The sequence below is a fragment of the Camarhynchus parvulus genome, chromosome 4 (assembly GCF_901933205.1).
Source record: "Camarhynchus parvulus chromosome 4, STF_HiC, whole genome shotgun sequence".
Classification (NCBI taxonomy): domain Eukaryota; kingdom Metazoa; phylum Chordata; class Aves; order Passeriformes; family Thraupidae; genus Camarhynchus; species Camarhynchus parvulus.
Genome location: NC_044574.1, coordinates 65,644,415 through 65,672,089, shown reverse-complemented (window position 1 = coordinate 65,672,089; position 27,675 = coordinate 65,644,415). Strand labels below are relative to the sequence as shown.

At 45.8% G+C, this 27,675-nt stretch overlaps 1 protein-coding gene across 1 annotated transcript in view; it reads right to left on the bottom strand.

Moving 5' to 3' along the window:
• Window positions 1-27,234, bottom strand: part of FAT4 (FAT atypical cadherin 4) — a 123,470-nt gene extending 96,236 nt beyond the window's left edge. The window contains exons 1-2 of the mRNA XM_030948360.1: window positions 26,703-27,234; window positions 21,182-26,589 (exon numbers count right to left, since the gene is read on the bottom strand). Coding sequence (XP_030804220.1) covers window positions 21,182-26,589; window positions 26,703-27,234 — 5,940 coding nt within the window. The remainder of the gene's footprint in view (window positions 1-21,181; window positions 26,590-26,702) is intronic.
• Between the last annotated feature and the right edge of the window lie 441 nt (window positions 27,235-27,675).

Sequence of the window (27,675 nt, the reverse complement as noted above, 5' to 3'; positions counted from 1 at the left end):
TGATACCTGATCCTTCTCTTTCCTTTGCATCCTTTCACCCCCACCACACCCCAAGCACAGAGAGACCCCTGCTCCCACCCAGACTGAGGAGCTCACAAGGCACAGCAATGTTCCAGCACCCACAGCTGCCACTTTGTGAAACACAGAACATTCACTAAAGCTCAGGAGCCCACATTCCTGTTTGATTTTCACAATGCCATTTACGCCTATTAAATTATCCATAAAACGCTTTCATTTAGCCAAACCAATTCCCTACCCTCTGCTGCTTGCCTTTCTTTTTTTTTTGTTGTTGTTTTTTGTTTGGGTTTTTTTTTAACCACCATTAAAACAAAGACAATATCTGACAAATAAATGTTTTTCCACAGCACCATCCTCAAAGCAATTATTCTGCTGCAGAGATGCAGTCAGGAAGAATAAACCTCCCCACGGTCTCTTTGGGATGGCAGGAACTGAGCGAAGCCCCCAGAAAGCCAATCTTTCAGCTCCCATTCTTCCCACACACATCTCCCATCATCTACTGCATTTCTTCTGCTCATTTGACTTCTAAAGCTCAAGCAAAGCGGGGATTCAGATAAAAGGCAGCGCTAGGAAAGAAAAAAAGAAACAACTCAGCCACTTCCTATAGTGATCTTTGTGCAGCGCTAACCCCAGGGTTTTTTGGATGCTGGGCAGTGTGGGTCGGTTTGCTTTCAGCCAGCATCAAAAACCATGGACTTTGCCTTGGATTGCTGTTCTGTGCCTTTGCAGAGAACAGTTCCAATTGAGAGCAACTCTGTAAATTAAGGGCTGCATGTGTGAAAGGAACCCCAGCTCTCTAAAAAGGGAAATGCAGCTGATGGACCTCACAAGACTTTAAAAAACTTAAAGAATACCTTCACAAGACCAGCTAATTAATGACAAAACGATTTTTTTTAGAAAAAGCCAAAAATAAACAGTAAGTATTGCTTATTAAAGGAGGCAGCACTTCTCAGAGGAACATCACATACACATCTAAACAAAACAAACAGCTTTCATATGTTTGTATATCCTGATACATATTCACAAGCCCACTACAGGCAATTCAAAAGAATTAATAAAAATTTGCCTGTAAGATCATGCTATGAGGATGTACTTAACTGTATTGTCATCTATGAAGTCATACTCAGTGAAACTTTGCAAAATTGTCTCAAAAGTACAGAAAAATATTAAAAAAAACCCCCAAAAACAGTAATTTGTTTGTGAGTCAGAAAAAAGCTACTAGCAGACAGCTCCCACCTCCTTGGCTTTCCTTTGGCCTCAGAGACTGGAAGGAAAAGTCCAGCCGTCACCTCTTGTCACCCTGCTCTCCAGGAGCACACAACTAGCAGATCTCATTTCCTCACAGTTTCTTCATTACTTTTGGGTAAGGAAATTATTATTTCTCAGGTTTTTTTCCAGCTTCCAATCAGTTTCCCAGCTCTAAATGACCTGAATTAACTGAATGAAGAAATTTCTGACACAGCCGACAAGGCTTTTGCTGCCAAAACTTGGTTAAGTGGTGAAAACCAAAAAAAAAAAAAAAAAAAAAAAAAAAAAGGAAATGGTTCTGAGATTTTAGGGGGTGGTTTTTCAGCATGCAGTGGTGAAACCTTCACAACTGGGTCACACAACCAGGTGTGGGACCCTGAGCAAGGAGAGGGGTTTGTTTAGCTGCTCCAAAGGGTATCAACATTTTGGAGCCCAAAATAAAGCCCGGGTGCCAAGGTAAAAGCCTAAAAGAGTGGAGACAGTCCTGTCTTAGGAAGCATTTAAGGGCCAAACTTGTTTGGTTTGGCTCTTTCCCTGCTTCCCTTACCTGCAAAACCACACACAAATTTAATTTGCCTTGAAGTTACTGTAATAGCTTATGAGATTAGGCTTTAATGAATTGCAACTTCACTTGAATGTGCACTTCTTAAGGGGAAAAAAAAATAATATTTATTTTGAATAACAATCTTGCATCCCACAAGTGATGCTCAAAAGGGACCAAAACCTTCCAGAGGAAAAAGTTGGAAAAACCACTGCAAGAGGGAAACTTGGCTGGGGATAGAGCTGCTGGCAGGCAGTGAGGGTGGGAAATAATGGCAGAGGTAGAGGGAGGGACGAGAAAGACACGGGATTAATGGGATGAAAGGAGACAAACGACGAGTCGAGGTCCTGCGGGCTGTGACCGTTTTGGGAATGAGCGCGCAGGGTGAAGGGAGGAGGAGGAGGGAGAAGTCTGGGACGTGCTGGCAGAGGCAGGAGGTCACAAGGAGCACAGGACAGGGTGTGTGCACTTTTGCCTCTGAGGAGAGGGGGTGGCAAGACGGGATGAATATCCATGTGTCCACATCCAGGATCCAGGAAGGGGGAATAGATGGACTGGTGTATTTACATGAGCTCACCTCAGCATGCAGATTATTTCTAATCACAGAATACAAGCAAAGCAGGTGTCAGATGAAAGAAATATTTAAAATAATAACTAAAAAACCACCTTTAGTTATTGTTCTTAGCTTGCAGAACTTCCTAAGAAATCTTGGCAAAACACACCTGGCTTCCCAGATTTCTTTGGCATGAGCCGCTCTTCAGCAGTGAGAAGGTGTGGAAAGGGCTGGCTGAGCACCCTCTCTACCCTTCCACAGCATGCATGGAGGGACAGGCACAACCTCTCCAGCTCCTTTCACAGCAGACTATTCCTCACTTAAGGGCAGCCCCTTCCATTATACTGATATTTCTCCACCACAGCTCAGTGAGCCCAAGCACAACACACATCCAGCACCAAGGAGCAGCGGCCCCTCAGCCTGGGACACTGCAGCTACTGTTCCCTCTCTCCGGGCTTTGTTTTCCATCTTCCCTTGTTTTTTCCCCACCAAGCCATCCCTGCTCCCTCAGGCCCCTCCCCAAAGCCCAGCTGTCAATACCCCCTCGCTCCGCTCCTGGAGATGCGAGCGCTCCGGAGTCAATCTTCCCATGAAAATCAAAAGTCAAGGACCTGCCCTTCCCTGGTCCTTAAGAACCAAAAAAAAAAAAAAAAACAGAAGAAAAAAGCCATAATTTTTCTTCCTCTCAGTTCTCACGTGTTGTTAATGTTCACTCGAGTCGTTAGGCAATACAAAATGCATTAATTCCTCCAAAGTGAGTTCCCCATGAAAGATTTAATTGTTGCTGATTAGGCATAGCTTTCTCCTTCGCCACCCCCCCTTCTTTTGGGGTTGGTGAAAAAAAGAAGAGCAGAATGCAAAGATATTTTTCACTCAAAGACTACGTTAGCCTTATTATCTAATCAAGTGGAAAGGCCTTCGTCTGTCCTGGCCCTGCCAAAAAACAAGTGAGGCAATAAAAACCTTTAAGATTTTTCTCTATCCTTTGTTATCCCAAAAGACCCAAGTTTAGTCAATTGCTGTCACATCACTAGAAAGAAAGAGAGGAGGAAAACAGAAAAGAAAGAGAAAAGACACTGCTGTAGCTGTTTTAAAAATAGGGGTGCTTTCTGTAACCCATGAAGAAGCCTGGTACACAAAATCACACAGTAACTTTCAAAAGATTTGCATTTAAAAGATTGAATACAGGTCGCTTCCCTGTGACCATAGAAACATTAGAAAAGGTGGAAAATTCAGTCTACTGAACTTCAAATGACTTTATTAAAGTGTCACTAATCAGAACCCAAGGACACAAGGTTTTAGTGTTTGGGCTAACAACGTGAATAACCCTCAAAAGTCAAATGACCTTCTAAGAGCATTACGCTTAAAAAAAGCCACTTGTCAACAGCAAGTTAAGTAAGAAAAACTTGACTGCCTCTAAGAAATGAGTAATCCCATGCAGCTCACAAGAACACAACTGAACTATGTCTCTAGAAGCAGGCTCATATTAGTATAAAGCTTTGGAGATTTCTGTCTGTGTGGACAACCAAGCATTTGCTTTCATTCGGGACAGTTTAAGACAAACTTTGAATGAAATAGATGAAATATTATTTTGAAGTTAATATCCCCATGCAATGAAACAGGGATGAGAACAAGGTTCATTAGAAAAGGGTGTTTATCCATATCAGCAGTGCCAAAACACAGGTAGACACTGAAAAAACCACTGAAAATAAGTTATATCCACATGACAACTGTCACTAATCAGAAGGCTACCTGAGTCACAGCTCAGTTAACATATTTATTCACCCAAGGCACCATCACTTCTATCCAGCAGGCATCACCTGCAGTTTGGTTCTGTCTCCAGAGCTACACCAGGCGTTGTGTGCCTAAAGCTTGTTGTTCCTCTCAATACAACCCCCTGCAAGCTCTGGGCAGCTCCTCTGGTTCATGCAGCAAGGATTCCTCTCATAGGCATCATCCTTTTGAATCTTAACTCCTGCATCTTCATTCCTTTTTTGCTTATCCAAGTATTTGTCTTTTATACCAGTTCAAAAATCCTTTGGGTGTAGGAACCACCTGCTAGAAACAATCACTAGTAACAGGAAAGTATCCTGTAATACGGATTGAACAGTTCTAGAAGTTGACATTATGCTTCAGAGCCAAGCAGGGAGCTCTCAGAACTGAGTAAGATCATCTAGAAGGCAGTCAAATTTTATTTTGCTTATTCTAGTGTCTTCATGATGATTCAGAACAGTGCAGTACAAGCACTACCCACACAGATGGTTCTTTTTCAGCAGCGAGGTTATATTCTTGTTATGTGGGCTCTTTAGCTACACCGAGCAGCAAATCAGCACAATATTTAACTGCCAGAGCCCCAGTCTTTGGCAATCCTTTAGCTAAAAGGAGTCTTTCAAAGTCAAATGGATAGAAAACTTCCTTTAGACATGACATGACAAACTTTTAATAAGATATTATGCCATATTAATCAAGAGAATTAAGGTGGTTTTATTACTACTAATAATTAGCATAGCAATTCTTTTGAAGTTTCACTGTCAGTAATCCTTTACCCTAGCAATTAAGGAAGCCTTAAATATCAAATTAGCTATCATACATAACTTCTCCAGAATTAATCCTCTATATTGCAGACAAAACAATTGGTAGTTAAACAGGTGTTAAATAACTACAACATAACATGTAGCTCCAAGCTACTTACTTCTTAAATGTCAGCGAACAAAGGTGAATGTTTTTCAACTGATTCATGCAAGTAATCTCACTGGAGATGAAAGCTCTTTAAGCATAATTTTTTTATTAGATCACTTCTTTCATGGGTTTACTTGATGAATATCCTTAATTTGAAATATTTGGTAATTAGCCTGGTCAAGGACAGTGCTGCATTCATTACTACCCCTTACACAACAAGAGCTATTTTTAGTATAAAAAGCCTAGATTAAAATAAATAAATACATAAATATTGGTCTCAAAGGGTAGTGTTTATCTCATAAAGTCTCAAAGTAAAATAAACAGATATTACACCAGTTTAATGACACAAGCTCTAATTCTAAATTCAGACCAAAGCAGAATGCCTGTTATGGGATTAAATGACAGCAATGAAACTATAAAAACACAACATTATCACAGAGAAAACAATGTACTTGTTATTGCAACTCGAATGTGCCTTTGATTAATGTGGAGAAGCTCTGCAGTTCCAAACCCTTGATTTTGTAAGATTTACAGAAGTGTAGGAACAAACCCTTATTCATGCCACTGGAAGATCAGGCAGAACTTCCAGGAGCAACAGATTATTTCCCTGCTTGCAGTGGAGGCCAGATGTGACACCAAAGGTGGGAGACGTCTGTGGCCCCACACTTCTCCTCACAGAGAAAAGCAAGGCACAATTCCTCCCAAGAATATTTCTGGGTTTCACATTCTCTGAACCTCAGAGAAGGGAAAAACAATTCTTATTTGCTGGGCCTGTGTTTGTGCCAGAGTAGAATGCAATATGGAGACTATTTACCCAAAGTGATGGTGCTTTTGTGTGTGTGTCGGGGCTGTGGGCTGAGAGTCACGAGATTCTGGGCAGGTGTGCAGGGCTGAGTGCTTGGTAGATTCAGTTTAGATGTAATGTAATACAGTGTAGTATAATACAGAATATATAGTATAATAAAGTAATTAATTAGCCTTCTGATAAGATGGAGTCAGATGCCTCCTCATCATTCTCTCCCCTTCGTCGGGGGCACCCCAAATCCTATAGATGTCTACCTGAGACCAGCAAATGTCCAAGAAAAAAATAAATGCTGAACTGATTTGGCTGAATGGGGGGCTCTGAGCACCCTGGTCTAGCAGAAAGTGTCCCTGTGGGAGCTGAACTAGATGGTCTTTAGGATCCCTTGTCCCCAAACCATTCTGTGATTCAAACCCATAAAAATCCTTGGTTAATTACTTGTCCTTGCAGCAGCCAAACCCTCAGCTCTTTTTTTTTGCCTTTGCTCTTTCCGTGTCAGCAGGACAGTCCTGCTGTGGCCACTGCAGCCCCAGCAGCAGAGCCCTGAATGCAGCACACAAAGGGAGAACAGCTAAAGCACATAATCCCTGCGGAACAGAGGCGGCCCAGGGAAGGAGAGACCTTTCTGCTCCGCCTGGAAGGAACCGCAGGGATGCCCCGCGCCGCTCGCTTACCAAAGAGATGCCAGGCAAGTTTTTCTAAGAAAAGAACCCTGGTTCTTAAAAAAAAAAAAATTGCACTGCTTCAGCAGTAAACTCACAATGAAAAGAGAATTCTCATTTGCATCAGCTTGAAACGTCCGTGTTCTGGCACTACAAAGCCTATGGCTGATAAAGTACTCTTTCTCCTTAGCAATAATTGTAGGGAAAATGCAAAGATCTGGCAAGATATTTGCTTCTGAAATACTTCTCTATTACCATGGAGAATTTGGAATATCCACCACTGCACTGGAACAAAATGAAGATAAAGGAGTTTGAATGCTACTATTATTGTTAGGGTTTCTTTCTTCTTTTTTTAAAGGCTCTGTGGATTTCAAAGAGGCAAGAATTAATCACAGAAATAAATCAAATACCACTGCCAGTAACAGAGCAGGAAGAAGTGTCAAACAAAAACAATAAATACAAATGATTACTCACTCAAACACACACAAACATAGATAATTAACATTTGGAAATTAACAGTGGAGTTAAGTCCCTTGGGTGCCACCAATGACAGAGAAAACTAGACTAGAATTTCAAGAAGAAAAGAACAGTACCTGTCTTTTACAGTGAAGGTATTTAAATGGATCAGAGGCTCCATCTCTTTCCCTGGGGAAGGTGACACATCCCATTTCCTTGCCTTGACCTCATGTCCCCAGCTCTCCCACAGGAGGGTCTCTACACTCTGCAAGAGGACATGTACACAACACAAGGGTGTTCATCTGCTCTGCTGCCAGAGCTCTCAACCTCCATGCCTGGGGAAAATCCCTTTGCAATCAGCCACGTGCTCACCCTCAGCGACCACTGGGGCTGTGGACAACCCTGATTTGTCCTGGATGCAGCTACATTCCTTCATTCCACTCATTCCTGGAATCCATTACCCTCCCAGGATGAGAGAGGTGTTGCACCACTAACTAAATCTTTAGACAACTTTATTATTCTTGCTTTGTTGCAAGGCACAGGTAAAACCCAACCACTGTAGCATTTCTGGCTTCAAAAGAATAGCTGCTAAACACAGAAGTTGTTGTGTTAAAAATTAAAACACGAGTTTGTTTGCTTAAAGAGAAATGTTAATGCTGCAATGTGCAACTATGAAAAAAGATATAAAGACAGAGAACAGAATTTTATAGACAAAACAAGAATAGATTAAGGCTTGGTATAAAGAAAATTTTAAAGAAAATGGGTTATTCCAGTTATGTCAAGGATATATACCCAGTATGGTGGCCCTTCCCATTGAGGGAAGGTCCAGCCTTGCAGAGGAATCCCTTCCCACCCCAAAACAGCCACTCAAGAAAGGAACCAAGTCCCAGGAGCCTGTCCAGATGCTCCAAACCTGTTGAACGCTTTTATACCAATGTCCAGTGCAGACCATTTTCAGAAAATAGAGCCACTGTCATCATTAGAAATTAATGCAAACCAGCCTGGAGCAGAATTTACATTCCTCAAAAGACAGTAAATCCTCAAGACAACAGACCACCAGACCATCCCATCAGCATGCCACCATCCCACCAATGTTTTCAAAATCCAGGGGAGCCAGACAAAACCTATCAGCCTGTAACACAAACAATCCCTCAGAAGTATATGTTAGGCTCGGATTGGAGCTGTAAATCTTTCTGAGGAGATTTTTACACACTCCAAGAGACCTAATGCCATCCTGTGTTGTGATAAAATGGAATTTCCAATGCTTAGGAGTGCACAAGCTGGCAACTGGGAAACTACCACTGGCTGAGCTTAATATCTTAGAGGGAAAATTACTTTTAGGGCACTTATTAGATGAGAACTCTGAGCTGGAAGCTGCTGATGGGCATTGACTGTGTAAGCATCCAATGGCATATTTATAAAGTAGTTCAACAAAGGATATATCTTTCAAAACATATAAATTAAAGCCTGGTGTAACTTTCACCTAAATCTATACATAACATCTGTTAAATGGATTCAAGACTGCCACTACATTACATAAACTCTTGTACTTGTAAAGCTGTGGTGAATCACACAGCTATGTCCTACTATTCTGCTTCACATGACCGGGGAGAAAGAAAGAAATAAAGAAAGGGAAAAAAATCACAGCAATTTACAAAGTGCTATCAGCTAACAGAAGGACAACTCTTCCCCAACAGAGTTCTAAAAAATAACTTCTCTCAAGACCCCTGGTTTAAAAGCAGAGAATATTGAATCAGTTCAATAACAGGAGCAAAAATTGTAGTGTCCCACAGATGTTGGTATCTCCAAAACCCTGGAAATTGTGTAGGATTCATTCAGGAGCTACATAATTACACTTTTCAGCAAGATGCAATCATTGCTGGTGGTAACCAACAACATGGAATTACAAGTGGAATATGAGAGCCATTGTCAATTGTGTTGGACAAGGTTACAATTCCCTTACTTACAGGACAGAGTCTCATCTCTCCAGATGACAGAAAAATCTCACACTGGAAAGGGCACACCTCAAGCCTTGTTACTTCTCACCAAGCACTTAGAAATGTCAAGCTAGAGCAATGTCATTTGGCTTAGAATTGGTAAAAATTTATCAAAATCCTGGTTTGCAATTCCAGCAGAGCCAAACACAAAAAGAAGTATTGCTAAATTGTTCAATGTAGGTGTTACTTAACCTAAAATCCACAGATTGTGACAGCTTTTCTCTCCCAAAACCATCAAATGACCTGGAGCACACGTGATTATATTACGATCTTGATAGCTATCACATGGAAATTAATGTTTCTGGCTACATTTAGTATATTGTGAAATATTTGCCTGTGTTTTCATTGTGCACAACAACAACAACTCCAACTGTGCCTCTTCTACATTCTTTTATAACCATTTTATATGCTCAGTGGGGGGACAGAAAAAGAATTTAGTTAATCATTAAGCTTTTTCTTTCTAAAAGCAAGCCATGCTGACTGTCCCAATTAATCAACGTCTCTGGAAGTTGCAAAGGAAATTTAATGCACTGTTTCTGTTTCAGAATCCTTTACTCTAAACACCAGCCTTCTGGTTTTCAAATGAAGAAACACACACCCAGATACTTGCTGTAATCATAATAAAATTGATTTTGGAGTGGTGGTGAAAGTTATATTTCAGCCCACTAAGAACAATTCTTTCATTCCAATACAACTTTCTGAAATTAAAATTAAAAAAAAACACACTATGAGTAAACTGAATTTCTTATCAGGAGATTGCCACCTAAACATGATTAACTATTTATGAACTGCTGAATTTCACGCCCTTCCATCTGCAGGTGAAGTTGGAGCCTCAGAAAGGTGGACCTGTCACCACCAACCTGCTCTCCAGCATTCCAGAAGGATTTCCTGGTTGCTATTCCCAGTACAAACAGAAACCTGCATCTACTATGGGATCTACTACTGAAATTGAGCCAAATCCCAAATATAGTGGGATTTGGCTAAATAATAATATACTTGAAGCAAGGCACACAGGTCCCTGTGTGGACATCAAGTCCTTACATAAGATAGACAACACAGCCAATTTTTGTCTTTTTAAAACTGTGCCACAACAGAAAGCCTCCAAATTAATACTGAATTATTTGCAATTATATAAGAAGGGAGCAATGTATTTGTTTACAAATTGCATTCTGGAGTTTTGACTTCTCAACCCAGGTTCCCACAAAACTGCTCCCCATCAAGCAGCCCACTCCACAGCAAAATTTACCCCCAGTTCTTGTCCTTGGAGTGCTACCACCATTGCCTTCTATTCCTTTTTACAGAGCTCCAGCCATGCAAAGTGCCTAACCATAGACTGCAGAATGTCTTGATTTCTTTATTTCCTTGGCAAGGGCCAAGCTTTTTGTTAGATGTTTAGTGTTTACCCCGTGTCACTTTCAATATGGATTTTCATTTCCACAAATAGAAGGTCCTTCTCATGTACTCAGGGCCTTATTTTCTGCTTGGTGATACCAATGTAAATTAAGAGCAATTTAACTAAACAAAAGAGAGTTACAGCAAAGGAAAATTAGCATAACTCAAAGGAAAGCCAGTCCACTGTTTAGTAATAATTTCTTTCATATACTCCAGATTCTCATGCTCATACATCCATTAGAGAGCCAAAGCTGTAATAACAATGTTATATTTTCACAGGAAAAAAAAATGTAGCATTTTCTCATTCACACAAAGGGGCTCTTTTTCTTTTTTTAAGAAAAGGGAATGTAGCTGGACTGCATTTATTTTTCTATTGGTATAGTGGTAGCCACAATTAATAATCATAATATTAGGGTGTATTTTTAGAAGAGACTGTTTGCACATGTGAGACCTCATGGCATCAGAAAAACACATTCATTTTTATGGCACTAAATCTCAGAAGGTAAGACTGTCTCCCTCCATCAGTTCTGAGCAGTTTTATTGTTGTAAATTGTATTTCCATGGGTGTTTTAGAAACAGATACACGTGGGATGATCAAGGAAGGACAAAAGGAGTATCTAGAAGACAACAGACCAAATTAGCCCTGATTTGGATGAAGCTGAGTTACACCATTAGGAGTATGACTTTGCAATTAGATTTTTAATATCCTGGTTTTTATGAAAAACAACTGTGATATTTCAACTTAATGACTGCAAATTGAAAAAGAAGATATCCAAAGTGAAGTTTATTTGCCCTGGTGCGAAGTCTCACATACCATTTTTCTTCCATGCTCACTGGGAAGAACACCTTGGACACTACCACCATCATTCACAAGGATCTTAGGGCCCTCTAAAGAAATTGCCTCTCTAAAGATTTTGCTTTAAATGGGGAAAAAAGGCCTTGCTTCTCCTCCCTTCTCCACAGCCTCGCCCTGATGGATGGTGTTGCTCATGGGTGGAACAGCTCTGACAAGACTTGGAACAGCCACCACATCTGGTGGCAGTGATTTATTCCTGCAAGCAGCTTTAAAGTTCAGACACGACATTTCCAGATAGCAGTGACCAGTTAATTTCTGGAACAATAAATAACAAATGCTAAGAAGAACTGGGCTTTGCCCAGATTCAGAGTCTGTGGGACTTGTTATTCCTTAACACATTCCTGTCCTGCGGTGGCCTGGCTTCCACCAGGCAGAGCTGGGCACCTCCTTCTTGGAGGTCAGGACATTTATTTGTACATGGGTGTCTCCTGTATGTACACACATGCACCTCATGCTTACCCACAGATATCATAAAGCATGGCAATAAATAAATAATCACAGTGATAAATCACCTGGGGGTCCGGGAGACACGATGGGGCCGTGTGAGAGGAGAGCTGGTTGTGAGCAGAGGCAGCCACGTGCTTCCAAGGCCTCTCAGGCCAATTTTTAGGAGCTACTTTAGGCAGTGGATGGGGATTTTTCTATTAGGAGATAAGAACTGAAGGTTGGACAGCATGACATAAATCCCTGAAGATCCATTATTGTTCATTTGTTACAGAAACCTAAAAGGAGGGCTTAGCTCCAGCCTCTGGCGTCCTACTGAGGAGTATTGAATTTACTCAACTCCTTTCCTAGGCTGTAAAATGTATCCAAATAAACACATCATACAATGCAGTTGTCTTCCTCCCCCTTACCCGTTCCTCACACACAAACTCAAAACAGTGCTGAGGAGAAAGAATTAAAAAAACCCCAAAAAACAACAAACCAACACAATAAGAGACACCTTTATCAGCCTCAGCCATCTGTGTTCCTTTAGTCTGATCCAAGCATTTTGGCAGGCATGCGTGCAGCTTGCTCCTACCCAATATCATCCTGCCCTGCAAGAAAAAGTCCCCTCCCTCTTCCTCCCCTCTTTGCTGCTGCAGGTCAGGCAATGCTCTGAGTTTTTAATTCCAGGACTTGAAATAACAAGGTGTTGGTGCATGTGTTTAATTAATTACGATCTCAACACAAACACTTAACCTCGGTTTGAGGAACTGCAACCCCACGTGGTAGCTTGGCCCAGAAAACAAACAGATGTCAAAAAACCCTGCACAACTTTCAGTGCTGACCATAGGAATTATCTGGAGTTTAGAAATGTATTGGTAGGAATAAAATGAAATAGGCTAATTCCTCAAAAGTTTAAAATGCAGGAGCTAAGGGCACTGCTAAAGAAAGGAAACAGTGGTAAGAAAATCACCACTGCCATAAATTAGTTTCCAGACAATCTGACATGACCCTACTGGGGTTAAAAATCTGGATTTTCGTTCATATGTTCACTGAAATCATAAAGGCTCAAATTCTTTCCTCAAAGCAAGCAGGCATAAAAACATTTATAAGGCAACTTTCAAAGGGACTAGAATCATGCTCAGGAAAAAAAAAAAAGTCATTTAAACACACTCAGAAATGCAGGTCTCAAAAGATTAAGAGTACAGTCAACTACTGAGTTTGCCTTCTGTTTCTAAACAGCCTTGTAAAAGTAACATGTCTTCAATATTTCAGGAAGCATGACACTTTGATAGATTATAAAGAAATGTTGTATTGAAAAGAATAAAGAATGAAAATGGGGAAAACACCAGGAACGCTGAAGTGTAATATTATAGAAGAAAACCCTATGGAAAATTCAAGCTCTAAACACATATACTACAGATGTGCAGCACAGCTCTGGCATCTTATTTATTCCTCTGAACTACTTCAGGAGAATTCTCTTAATTTATCAAAAATGATCCAGAAAGGAGTTGACATGAAAAGCACTCAGCTCTCTCCAAGGAACAATTTCTCCACTAGCACACTCAGAGGGAAATAGAATCACTTATTTCCCCATGCACAGTGCCCATGGCAAACAGACCCCTCCAGCTTAAAGTAGTGCTTTTCTGTCCTAATATACATACATACCCTGGCATGGGAACTAGGACTTTTTCCTCTCCTCAAATGCTTCAGGATGCTGCAGATCAAATTCTTGTTCTGAAAGCCAATTTTGAATGACACAGAGCCACGCTATCTAGTGTTGGATGCTACTTAAATTAATTTGGTACAAGTAGGATGTAAGTTCTGTTCATAGCCTAGTGAGAGGACTACACATCTGGGTAGGTGAAACATCATATACATGTTCCTGGAACTAATAGTCTTCTCCTAGATTGGCCCAAAAAACAAACTGGTGTCAAAAAACCCACAAAACTTTCAGTGCTGAAAAGCGTGGGTTATTATAAAATTACATGTTTGCCTTAAAACCCAAAGAGGACTAGGTATAGAGCACTTGCTTAAAACCTTACATTAATGTTCTTCTCATTTCTGTTTTAGACCCCAAAAAAATCTTGAAAAGGCTTCAGAAGCATTAAAATTCAAACAAACTATCTCCAAAGAAATCCTTGAGGAAAAAACTTTATAAATGATTTTATAACCAAAACTAACACTCATTAGCGTAACTCATTGGGTTGAAAGTTGTCTTTTGTTAATTTTTGCTTCAGTAGTAGATGATAACCTTGCATCAGCAGCAGGGCAGAGTTGTGGCCCAGGGCAGAGCAGCTCCACAGGTGGCACGCGGCAGAAAGGCCCTGGCAGGATGGCACAGCCTGCCCCAAAGGCAGGGCACGCACATGGGTGCTGCTGGCCCAGCTCTGCTCTCCAGGAGAGAGCACAGGAGTGAGCTGTGAGCCTCCATCTGGTGATGGAGACCTCCAAAAGCAGCTGCTGTCCTAACCCAACTCATAAATCCCCTCTTGGCTCCCACCAGCAACAGAGACAGTCACTCTCTGTACTCTTAAGATGCCCCATAAAAGAGAGATCCAGCTAAGGGCCTGGAAAGGAGTCAGAAGTAACTTGTAAAACACAAAGGCTCCAGCTCATCGGTTTTATCAGTGCCACTCATAAACAGTTTAATAAGAAGGAGATGGCACGAGGGCTGGAGCACCTCTTGTGTCAGGTCAGGCTGACAGAGCTGGGTTGTTCAGCCTGGAGAAGAGTCCAGGGAGACTTCAGAGCACCTAAAGGGTCTATGAGAGAGCTGGAGAGGGACTGTTTACAAGGCTCAATATATGGCACATCACAAACCCATTCCCATTCATTTCACTTAAACATCCATGAGGAAAACCCTGCCTTCATGTTCCAGCTCTATTAGAGAATCCAAACCAGCTTCACAGGGCTCTTAGCAGTCATAATATCCTCACATGGGCACTGCAGGGAACCCAAAGCTGCCCATGGGATGATGCCACCTTTGGGACAGAGTGTAGAGGGCAGAAGGTAGAAGAGCAAAGATGCTCTTTGGAGAGGAGCATCTGCAACAAGCTGCTCTTTTCCAAAAGGAGCCCCCAAAGCTCCTTCCACCCGTCTGAGCCTCAGAGCTGCTGAATGCCTCTCTGTCTGTAGCTCTGGATGGCTGCATTCATTGCAGCAGAACCCTTGCACACTTACTTAAGACCAAGATCACTTACTAAGACTGTGTGAACACAAGCCACAGCCCACCTACCATCAGCATGCATGTGTGATGGCTACAGACACGAAATGCTGAGGTAAACTCTTGTTTCCATTACTTTCTGCATAGCTGTTGGCACATAAATTACCACTTCATAACAGGCCCTTTGAAATTCTTGTGCATTAACGAATGCAGCTCGATGTATTTTTACAGTGTGATCATGGCTATCAGTTTCCATCTGTTCTACTGTCCTTTTGGAATGTTTTCCCTGCGAGGAAGTAAACAAAAATAGAGCACTGTAAAAACAAACCTGCCTGACAGTCTAGACTGAGGGTCTAATTAAAAATAAGATTTATTAGAATAGAGAGAAATGTCTCAGTAAAACAAAGACACGGTTTCTCTAACATATCTGCTATTATTCTTGGCAAAGCCCAGCCAGGCTATAAATTCACTGAAACAAATCAGTATGGCACTGATGCACCACTCTGATCCAGCACTGCTTTTCCAGACTTGGGGAACATGTGAGGAAAACTCTTTGTTTCACTTCAGTTTTAGCCCCCATAAATTCCTTTTTTCAACTGGGACATGAGTGTGCTAGGGCTTGTCTCCACAGAGCAAGAAACCAAACTGAGTTACCAGCAGCTCCCTAGTCTAGACACAGTTAAAACAAACTGTACCAGCAGAACTATGTCATGCCAAGGGCTTGCTTTGATATAAATTAAATGGACACCTTGCTCCTGGAGGGGTGGGAAGTGGCAATTCAAACTTGGAGAGACTCAGAGCGTGGAAACTTCTGCCAGTCAAAAGGGAACGAGCATCCTTTGGGGAGGTGCAGCCCCAGAGAAACTGCACAAGAATCGGGACCAGAACAACAGCAAAGCTCTCAGACACCACCACCAACACAGACCTGCCCCAATAAAAGTACAGGTGAGAGCTGGGGACACCAAGAGGGCAAAGCAGGTTTTGGTGACCAGCTCCTGGAGCAAATGGGCAGCCACTCATTGCTTCACCTAACACATGGAAAGAGCACTGCACTCCCTCAGCCCTGGGGATATCATTTTACATGGAAAAGGACTCACTTATTAACATCTATAGGACCCAAGAACCATTTGGAGATTTGTATGAAGAACTTAACACTTAGCAAAAATAAGCACATGAAAATTTTGCCCTGTTTTTTTGGCTATAATTTCTAGTGTTTGCACTAGAGACACATGAAAAATAATATTTTCCATAATAAAGAATGTTGTTTTTAGAAGTCTAGTGATTTTTAACATAAAAATTATTAGGTGACCTCACATGCAAAAATGCCCAAAGGCTGCTAAAATAGCAAAGAAATGAGAAATTCTAGATATTAAGAACATGTAGCAAGGCAGAATCATTAAAGAAATTAGAGAGGATGAAAAAAGGGCCAACTCTGAACCAAAACACACAAATTGGTTCTGAATAGTTTTCCACATAAGGAACATTCATCTCCCACTCTAGTTCAAGGACAGCTTAGAGATCCTTTTTCAGATCATGCAAATGACAGCAGTAACTTAAATAATTACACATTTCTTAGAACCAGCAATATCAGTTTTAGGAGGAGAACAAAAAAAGTGTCTTTGGAGCTGGGACAAGGCAGCAGATTTTCATTGTTTACTCCAACATTTCATAAGCAGTTTCCTTTTTCAGGCAACAATTGATGTGCCATGTACCATTAAAGAATGAGCCAATTTATAAATAGCATGAATACAAGGAGAACCCCATTGTTCTTATTTGCGCTGGTAAATATGAGACACGCCAGATAAGACTTCTCTGAAGTGGGTTTCTAATTCCCTTACTAAATGTAAAGCCCTGCATTAGCCAGCCTGGCTGGAGAAGCAGCACCTTCAGTGTCTGGCCCCCCAGGACACCCCAGCTCCTCTCTCAGTGGGATGGTGACACCACAGCCCTGGAGCAGAACCCAGCCCAGGGATGCAGGAGTGACACAGAGCAGGTTCAGGCACAGGACACAGCCTGGACTGGGACAAAAAGCTCCACATCAGCTCTTTACACCATGCAATCCTAGGTTTATGGCAATGGCTGCAGTTCCTGCTGAGTCAAGGCAAACCCTCCTGTGACTGTCTTTCCAGGAGGCCAGGGCCATTCACTCTTTCTTCATTAATTTCCACATCTTTACCAAGCACTGTCTGAAATCCCCACATCTTACCTGAATAAGGAAGAAACACTTCCCCAGCTTTGGAAGTCCAAGATTCCCAACAGTGCCAATCTGTCGCAGCTGAGACAGCCACAACACACAGAGTGTCACCATATATTCCAGAAGCCTCCAGCCCACACAGAGTAACACCACACCACTCCAGAAGGCTGCAGGCATCTGCCCTTCTTGTTCTTCAGCCCAGCCTTTTATCCCCTCCTGTTGATGCACTGCACCTGTGTGCCCTCTGTTCCCTTTGGTGGTTGGGCAGTGCCCCTGGGCACTCGTTACCTTCAATGCTGCTCACCTGTCCTGCACAGCTGTGGCCCATTGGGGATTAGGCTCAGCCACAGCCCCACTCCCAATCACCACAAACTGTGTGCCTACATCAATCGTAAAGCACTCACAAGATGAAGCTACAAAAAGAAAACCCAGGGTCTCATTTTACCCTGTCTGCAAACGAAGACAGTCCCCTCTTCTGAGAGGACATTTACATTCCCAGGTAAAAAGCACCAACAGGACCACTGATCTGCCTCTCCATGTATTTCCATTTCCAAATCAATACCACCACTAAATCTTTCAGTTTAAGTTTATACGCTTTCCTCATTTACACCTTTCTCCTCTGTTCCTTGGGAGCTATGAACCTATTTAAAGTAGATGAAAAATGTTGAGGAGTTCACCTCCCAAAGTGTTACCCCCTCTCCACTGGCACAGATGATACATAAATCACTATAAATTATATACACAGGGCCACAACTCCCTTCAAGGATGCCATGCACTGAAGGGTTAAACACACAAACTGCAGATCCTGTCTAATTCCTCTTAATCCCTGGTTACACTGAAGATGAGGTATTGTCCCTGGGCTCCTATTATTGCTGCCAGACACAAAGCAGGGTACACCACAGGGCCACCCAAAATATCCCACAGCATGCAGCCCTTGTTTGAGGAGGCAGGGCTGAGGGGAGCCATGAGGTGTGCAAGGGATGCCAGCAGGCATTAGCCATTCTGTGTTAAATATAAAATCATGGTGGTGAAACCCTCAGCTCTGCCCAAAAGGTTAAAAGAGGATTTATGTTGGAAAGCCAAGAGAAAGGAGTTTTGCTGTTGCTGAGGGTTTTTTTCCCTCAGCAGAAACATTAAAAAGGTATGGAATGGCAAACTGAAGGCACCCCTTTAGGATTCCTACATTACCCTTTTTTTACATGAGATCAAGAGTGATGATTGTATTAACCTAATGATTAACAGGGGGGAAAAGCTGAGACTGATCACCAAACACATTCACGCTGGTCTGTCACTATAGATTACAAATAGGATAAAATTAAAAAAAAATTAAAAAACAAGCTTTCAGATCCAACAACTACCATCCAAAATTACCATCTAGCTGTAAAATACACTGGAAGAAGCACTTGAGTTTTCTTTAGAATCTCAAATATTTGGTATTTGAAGAAAGCTTTACCTCACTACTTGCATTTTCCTGACACACACCCCACCACCACTTTTCTTTCCATATAGTAACAACAAACACAGAAACATACGCAAGATAAAAAGCTGGTGATGAAAACATAAACCACAAATTGTAAACAAACATTTTGTTTCCTAAACTTTTGTTATTGCTTTGCTGAAAATAACAGAACTGTTCAGTTTCAAGGCACGTCAGCTGCTCTGGGTTCAGCAAGGATTCCCCACAGTCCTGCCACTGCAAAGCTCTGCCCTTGGACACTGTTCACAAAGCACCTGCAAGGGATGGATGAGAAATACTGAAAAGATACTTCCTTCTTCAGTTAGGGCACTAGGTGGATCTTTTCCATATATTTGATATTATTTTAGAAGGTAAATAAAATAAATTTGTGACAGAATTTGGGGAGGGGGGAAATCACACCACTTCCCAAGGACAAGGATTAATTCACTTCTCAAGCAAGCGGTTTCACGCAAGCCTGCTCTTCTTTTGTACTGCCTGCTGGCCAGACAAAGCCGAGTCACTGTTTCAAAACTGTAAATATCTCTATTTCACACCAGGTACCTGTCACCCAAACCCATTGCTGCAGTCTGTATTAGACAAAAGATCCTTAATTAACTTCCTTACTCCCGCTGCTCTCCTCGCCAATCTCAGGCAGCGCGTTTAGCGCTGGGCAGCTCCCCGTGCTCAGTGGTTCTCTCACATGCCACACTGTAATTAAGATGATTTCTGGCATCAGGGCAGACAGCATGGCAGGCAATGAAGAATAATCATGCAGACATTGTTAAGACTATCCTATTACTGGTTTTCCCTTTTCTTTAACCATACCGAGACACAAAACCCAACGCTCTTCATAAGAAAGAAAATACACAATACTCATGTTTTTTCCCCACCAAAAAAAAAAAGATCCAAACCAAAACCCAACAAACAAAATCAAAGAGAAAAAAATATATAAATATATGAAAAAAAAAGTTGTGTTGCTTATTCAGCACCCACTGACAGTCAGCTTGCACACAGAATGTCACTGTAGCAGTTCTTGTGCTGGACAGCAAAAGCCTTCCAGAGAAATCCCATCAGTTAAGGGGAAGACTGCATATGGTTATGTTTTTGAAAGTTGAAAGCTGATTATAATTTATAAGACATTTATAAAGAAGCACAGTAAGCTAATTGCATTTGGGAGAAGGCGCATTTTAGAGACTATAAAGATACAAGCAGTAATAGGAAATTCTAACTCCCAATTATGCCTCTCAGTGTTCTTTACAGAACAAAACATTTGCTTGTTATTTCAGAAGTGGTTTGCATTCAACAATGTAAAACTTGTTTGAAGTTTCAATGGTTGTTCTCTTCCCTGCTCAGCAAATACTCATGTTGAATGCTTTTACAACATGTAAGAATATTGCAGCCATAGGGTTGGGTCTCCCATGAATCCTTCCCCAGCCAAGAAACTCTTTGCTCAAACTCAGAGCTGAATGGTTGTGATCCAAATGGCCAATGATAAAGGCCTGATCCTCAAAACAACTGTCCATCAAGACAAAATGTGACACAATAGTAAAGAAAAAATTATAAACGTGTATCTTTTACAAATTGTAAAAGATACCATTTGTATCCCTGCACAACAGGAATATTCTCATAAAAATAGCACAAATTACTTAAACCAGCAGCACTGCTAACTAAAAAGGTCTTTTTCCAATACTCTACTGTTGGTCAAAACATGACCATCAGTAGCACACTGCACACACAGCAGGATGGGATCACATTTCTGAGATGGAACAGTGCTCAAAATCCCCGACAATCACTTCAGAGAGGATCTGTCACTGCCAGTATAGGAGAGCAACATCACACACAGATCATACTTAACCTGCAGAAGAAACAACAAAAGCAGCTATGAAGAGAAAAAAATCCACAGCTGTCAAGTAAGAATTGGAAATACCACTTTTGCCAAGATCAAACCAAAAAAAAAACCCCAAACCTGCAAACCACCACAGTATCAAAACCAGCATTTAATTCCCAGGGGGAAGTGTGGCTGGGGGATCTGTAGGGCTGTGCAGCACTGAGGGGTATGTTCAGCCAGGGAGGGAAATGGTTAAACCACTACACACTACCACCATCCTCTCCTGGCTGGCCCACTCAGCAGTGCCAGCCCCAAATTCCCAGGAATGGCAAGTCAAAGGCCATGGTGAAGTGCAGAAGGCAGCTCCAGGAGATGCTGCAACTTAAAGCAAACACAAGACTCATTCTCACACCTGGCTTCTCAGCATTACCACACAACAAAGCAGGAGCAATGTGAATGACCAGCTCTGTGACTGAAAGCAGAGCAATTGAAACACTTGTACTTCACAGATGTCGTTCCAAACCCGGCTTCCACCCATCGCTTTTCAAGCTAGTCAGGGAGAAAACCTTTAAAGACCCTTCAGTCAAGGCAAATGGCTTTGTGATAAGGGAAGTTTCCAACTAAAATGTTACGCTGTTACCACCTGTCACATCCAGGAAGAGAAACAAAACCATTTTCATACTCATCAGTGAGTTAGGTAGAAAAGTAACGAAAATTGGAGGTGTGTGAGGAGACCTGCCATCCGAGGGACTTAGCCAGGCAGGGATGGCAAGAACTTCCATGACATGAGCTGCTCAGAGCCCATGCTCATGCCCAACACTGACACCACAACTTCAGTGAAAAACCAACCATAATCCTGGAATTACACAGGAGTAACAAGACAAATAATTACTGAATAAACCTTTACCTCTGCTCGCTGCGTGCGGGGCAAAACAGACGACTTCTCAATGGCATAAACATCCACCAGGTAGAGCCGTGCTCCTTGCTCCCTGTCCAGGATGGCAGCGGTCTGGATGATGCCGGTGTGGCGCCCGATGGTGAAGAGGCGCCCGAGGCTCCTGTCCTCGCAGCGGACAGACACGATGTAATATTCCACCTGCGCCTCGGAGCCCCGCGGGCTCGCCGCCTCCAGGGAGATCACGTTCGTCCCGATGGGCTCGCCCTCCTTCAGGATGGTGATGTATTTCGGCTGAGTGAAAACAGGCCCGTCAACCCCCTGCAGGATTATAGTCATCTCAGTGGTGGATTTTCTCCTCTCGGGGCCCAGGTCGGTGGCAGAAACAATGAGGTTGTAGATGAGCTGGGAAGGCACCAAGGCTGAGGCCACTCTCAAATCTCCGCTGTAGCGGTCCACGATGAAGGTCTCGGTGTCTCCATTGACTATCTCATACTCCACCTCCCCATTGGCACCCTCGTCAGGGTCCGCAGCGATAATGGTGGTCAGGATGGAGCCGATCACCACCGAGGGGTCGGCTGCAAGGGCATTCTGCGACACGAACACGGGTACGTTGTCGTTCTGATCTGTCACCAGGATGGTCACGTTCTTGAGGGCAAAGCGCCTGGACTCCACGGGAACGGCCTGATCGGTGGCTTTGACCGTCAGCTCAAAGAGATTGGCAAACTCCCGATCTATTTCAGCGCTGGTAAATATCGTCCCTCTCACCTCGTCGATACGGAAGTGATTGCCCCTTGGCACCTGCTGGATGATTGCATAGGTTAGCTGCCCGTTAATATCCGCGTCTGGATCGTGAGCAGTCACAGAAATGACAGAGCTGCCCACAGGAACGTTCTCAACAATCGATTTAAAGATGTCTCCTGGAGGAAAATGAGGAGGGTTATCATTGAAATCCCTGACGTGTATGACCACTGACATGGTAGAGGATCGCGGGGGCCTCCCTTGGTCTTTTGCCGTTATGTTTAGCTTATACAGAGATTGTGTCTCAAAGTCCAGTTTCTTGGCAAGGAAAATACTCCCGGTGTTGGGACTGATGCTAAAGGTCCCGTGATTGTTTGTCCCTGTAATGCTGTAGTGGAGGTCAGCGTTGTCACCTGAATCAGAATCTGTGGCAGTGACAGACGACACAAGCTCACCAACCCTCATATTTTCCAAGACATCCACTAACAGGGTTGATTTAGGGAAGGAAGGGCTGTTGTCATTTTCATCCAACACATCAATGCTCAACATGCAAGTTGAACTTAGGGGAACAGCTCCAGAGTCTACAGCTTGGATGACAAGGGAATACGATGCAGTAGCCTCATAATCTAGTCTGCCCACTAAGGTCACTTGGCCTGTGCTGCTGTCTATTACAAACTGATTTTCTTCATTTCCCTTGATTACAGAATACTGAATCAACCCATTAACCCCTTCATCAACATCTGAGGCAGAAACTCGCAGCACTTGTGTCAGATTTGCTGCCAATTCTGATATAGTGGCTTGGTAAAGATCTTTCAAAAACTTGGGGGCATTATCATTGATGTCTTTCATGTAGATCTGTACAGTTGCCTGATCTTTCAGAGGCTTTGGCAACCCTTGATCAGTGGCTATTACTGTAAGGCTAAATACTGCAGCTCCCCTCTGCCTCATGAGAGCTTCTCTGTCAAACTGATGAGTGCTCCTAATCTCCCCAGTTACTGTGTTCAGCTCAAAATCTGGCTGCATATGCTCAAATGAATACCTGACCTCACCGTTTGGCCCAAAGTCTTTATCTACAGCATTTATTTTACCCACATACGACCCACCTCTCTGTTCCTCTTCAAAATAAAACACATAGTTGGTACTGTTGAACAGGGGCCTGTTATCATTTACATCCTCCAGAATCACAGTAACATTCACAGTAGCATTGAGTGGCTCTACTGCTCTATCAGAGGCAACGACCAGTAAAACATATCTTTCCTGAAGCTCACGGTCCAGTTCACTTTTTATATACAGCTGGCCATCTGGGAATATGCCAAAGGCATCCCCAGCATTTCCTTCAATTATACTGTAAGCTATTTCACCGTTCACTCCCGAGTCTTTGTCAGTAGCCTGTACCTTAAAGAACCTGGAATTCACAGGTTCTGACTCCAAAATAGTAATTTCATAGGAAAGCTGGTCAAACACAGGCGGGTTATCATTTACATCATGGACAGAGACAGTCAGGATAAAGGTGGAGGACAGCTGAGGCACCCCCATATCCGAGGCCAGGATTTCGACCTGGTAAGACCCAGCATTTATGTCAAGCGGCCCCGTTAAGCTTATAGCACCAGTTTGTTCATTGATTGAGAACAAGCCCTTTGGGTTTTGCTTAAGGCTGTAAAGGACCATGCCATTAACACCTTCATCAGGATCAAGAGCTTTGGCCTGGAATATGGTATGCCCAGCTTTCCAGTTCTCAACAACGTTTACACTTTCCACCACTTGAATGAAGTGTGGGGAGTTGTCATTTAAGTCTTTGACAGTTATATTGACCACAGCATCGCCAGTTATCGCCCCACCCCTAGCAACCACCTTCAGCTGGTAAAATGCTTGCTCCTCCCTGTCAATGATACTGGCTGTGGTGATCTGCCCCGTCACCCTGTTGATGGCAAACACGCCCCTCTGGTCACCCGTGGTAATCAGGTAACTGATGTTGGTGTTGAGGTCCATGGTGGAAGCAAAAACAGTACCCACGTGGTAACCCAGGGCAACATTTTCAAAGACAACAAAACTGTACGTGCCCTGGCTGAAAACAGGGGGGTTGTCCTGTGTGTCCAAGACAGTGATGGTGACAATGGCTTGGTTCTGAGACTGAAGATGGCCACCATCAGTGGCCACGATCTGCAACTGGTAAGCAGTTTTCTCCTCCCTGTCCAGGGCTATTTTTGTTGTGATGACTCCTGTCTGCCCATGGACCTGAAACCTGGAGGTATCTCCAGCTGAGATGCTGTACTTGACTGTCCCATTGGGGCCCAGATCGGGGTCCATGGCAGACACGGTGGTCACATAGGTTCCAGCTGGCTCGTTTTCTTGGATATGGGCAAAATACTGAATGGGGTAAAACACAGGGCTATTGTCATTCACATCCAGGATGGTCACGTTAACTCGGGCCACTGAAGAGAGGGGAGGAGAGCCCAAATCAGTGGCCAAGACCTGCAAGGAGAAGTGAGACTGCTCCTCCCGATCCAGCTGTGAGACGGCGCTGAGCTTGCCTGAAACCGGGTCCAGGCGAAACATCTGGCGAGGGGTCACAGAGGAGGGGCCAACTGCTGCCAGCGCCGGCTCGGCTTCCTGTAGGGAGAAGCGGACAGTCCCATTGTCCCCCAGGTCCCCATCAGTGGCACTCAGGACAAGCAGCTCAGTTCCTGACGGGGAGTTTTCAGCCAGGGACACCTGGTAACCCTCAGGCTGACCAAAGCGAGGCTTGTTGTCATTGACATCCAGGACGGTCACCACCAGCTGTGCGTAGGAGAACTTGGGCTGCACGCCCTGGTCACGGGCACTGATGTTGAGCACCACCTGGGAAGCAGTCTCCCGGTCCAGCCTGCTGGAGCTGGACGTGCCCTCGGGGACGGCCGTGGTGACCAGCCCGCTGTGCTCGCTGATGCGGAACCAGCCCAGCTCGTTGCCCGAGACGATGCTGTACTTGAGGTTGGCGTTGAGGCCCGAGTCCCGGTCCGTGGCGCTGAGGCCCCGCACGTAGCTGCCCGCGGGCACATCCTCGCTGATGTTCACGCTGTACACCGACTGCCCGAAGACGGGCGGGTGGTCGTTGATGTCGTTCACAAAGATCACCAGGCTGGCCACCGAGGAGCGGCTCACGGGAGCTGCCACCGCTCCGTCAGGGGAGAAGACAGAAGTGGGGGAGCCTGGAGGTGGCGGTGGGGCCCCGTAGTTATCCGCCACCGCCACGGTAAGGTTGTAGGCCGGGATGCGCTCCCGGTCCAGCGCGGCCGCTACCTTGATGAGGCTGAGGTTGGGTACCTTGCTGCTGTGCACCTCGAAGTGCCGCTGCTCGTTTCCCGCCAGGATGGACACGGAGATGTTCCCGTTGGCCGCCGGAGAGTCGGCATCGCTCACCGTCAGCAGGGCCACCACCGTGCCGGGGGCCGCGTTCTCATCCACGGAGGCGAACCGGGAGGTGGCCGGGAAGTAGCGGAACTTGACCCGGGGCTCGTTGTCGTTGACGTCGAGCAGGCGGATGAGGGCCTCGGCTCGGCCGCTCAGCGCCGGCACCCCGCGGTCCATGGCCTGCACGGTCAGCGAGTACTGCTGCCGCACCTCGTAGTCCAGGCGCTCACGGATGCGGATCACGCCGCTCTCGGGGTCCACCTCGAAGGGGAGGCTGCCAGCCCCGTCCCCAGCACCGCTGCCATCGCCTCCTTCCAGGCGGTAGCGGATGTCAGCGTTGGTGCCCTCGTCGGCATCGGCCGCCGTCACCTGGAGAACGCTGGCCCCGACGGGCGCGTCCTCAGGCACTCGTGCCTGGTAAAGAGTCTGGCTGAAGATGGGGGGGTTGTCATTGATATCCTGGACGGTGACGTTGACCTGAAGGTACCCTCGCCGACGGGGCTCGCCCTTGTCCTCCACCTGCACCAGCAGCTGGTAGGTGGGGGTGGCCTCCCGGTCCAGCCCTCCGCGGGAAACCAGGTGCAGGAAAGCGCCCTCACCGCTGGGGTTCAGGGTGATGTTCAGGCGGAATCGGCCCTCCTCGTTGCCGGCCACGATCCGATAGGAGCCATGGTCCACGCCATTGGTGCCACTGTCGGCGTCGGTGGCAGTGTCCAGGATGAGCTGGCGCCCGCTGCCCGTGTCCTCCTTGAAAGTCACCACGATGGAGGGGTCGGGGAAGACGGGCGCGTTGTCGTTGAGGTCGAGCACCAGGACGCGCACCTCGCTGGGGTAGGTGGGCTGGCTGGAGAGCACCACCAGGTCCACCACGTCGCTGGCCAGGCTCTCGCGGTCGATGGTGGCGCGGGTGTGCAGGGCGCCCGAGGTGGCGTTGATGGCGAAGAGCTCGTGGTGCTCGCTCAGGCGGTAGGTGAAGCCGGGCCGGGTGGCGATGGTGCCCACCCAAGTGCCGGGCGGCTGCTCCTCCAGCACCCGGAACACCTGGCGCGGCTCCGCGGCGGCGGCGGCGCTCCCCAGCGGCGGCAGCAGCGGCAGCAGCAGCGACAGCAGCAGCGGCGGCGGCGGCCCGCGGGCGGCGGGGGGCGGCCCATGGCGACCCGGGGGCGCAGCGCCCCGAGGGGGCGGCCCGGCGCCGCCGCTTGCCCCGCTCCCGCTGCCGCTGCCCCTCTCGGCACCCGCGGACGCTGCGCTCCGGACGCGGACGGCAGCGGAGCGGGCGGCGCGCCGCGCTCACGGGACGCTCCGGCTCTGCCTGTGCCGCCGCTCCTCCCGCCGCCGCTCCGGGGCTGGGGGCGGCCGGGGGCGCCGCGCCGCATCGCCGCTCAGCAGCCGCAGCCGCTACCGCCGGGGCCCCCGCGGCCCGCCGCTCCCGCGCGGTGCCCGCCGCCCCGCCGGCATGCCCGGGCGCACGGCGGCCGAGCCGGTCCGTGATCCGCGGCCGCCCGGACCCAACTTTGCCCGGCGCTCATGGATCCCGGCCCTCTTGACGGCCGGGCCGGCTCCCCCACGGCCGCCCATTGGCCGCCGGGCCGCCGCCGCCCCGCCCCGGCCCGCCCCCCGCACCTGAGGGGCCGCCCCCGGCGGGACCGGGACGGGCGCGGAGCGGGGGCAGCTGCCGGGAGCGGGGCGCGGGGTCCCGGGGATGCTCCTGCCTGCGGCGGGCAGCGAGCCGGGCTGGGCGGGCCGGGCGGAGCGGGTCGGGCTGCCCCCGAACCGGGGACGGGGCTGCGGCGGGCGCCGCTCACTTCGGAGGCAGCTCCGGAGAGAACTGGCGGGTCCGTCCCGTTATCCCGGGAAGATGCGGCGCTGGCAGCGCCTCCCGCGGGCCGGCAGCGCCCTCTGCCGCTCCACCCATCACCGGGATGCCGGAGCATCCCACGGGAACCTCGGTGCCCACCGAAAAGCCCAAATCCTTCCTCCATCCCAAAAAGCCTGCAAAAAAACAGAGGAGCATCCTTTTCCCTGCGGCGGCGCAGGCAGCAAAAGTTTTAATTGTGTGTGAGTTCTTCTTTAAATACAAGCAGCTGTCGCAAACACAAATCTATAGATGGCAATTAAAGTCCCAAAGGTAAATCTAGCCATTAAAGTGACAAGGTAAATGCAGCATAGCCGCATAAGGGATCAGCAAATTACAGAGTTTATTTATCTCTGTGAGTTAAAGAACCTGGTAGTGTATTTTCCAACATGGAAAAGTCGGAAAAGTGAGAAAAGAAGTGGAAAAAAAAGTAGGGGAGTGTAAAAGGATGTGGTGTCAAAGGCAGTTTGTTCCCCGCTAGTTCCCTGGATATGATTAAAGAAAGGGAGGTCAAATGACG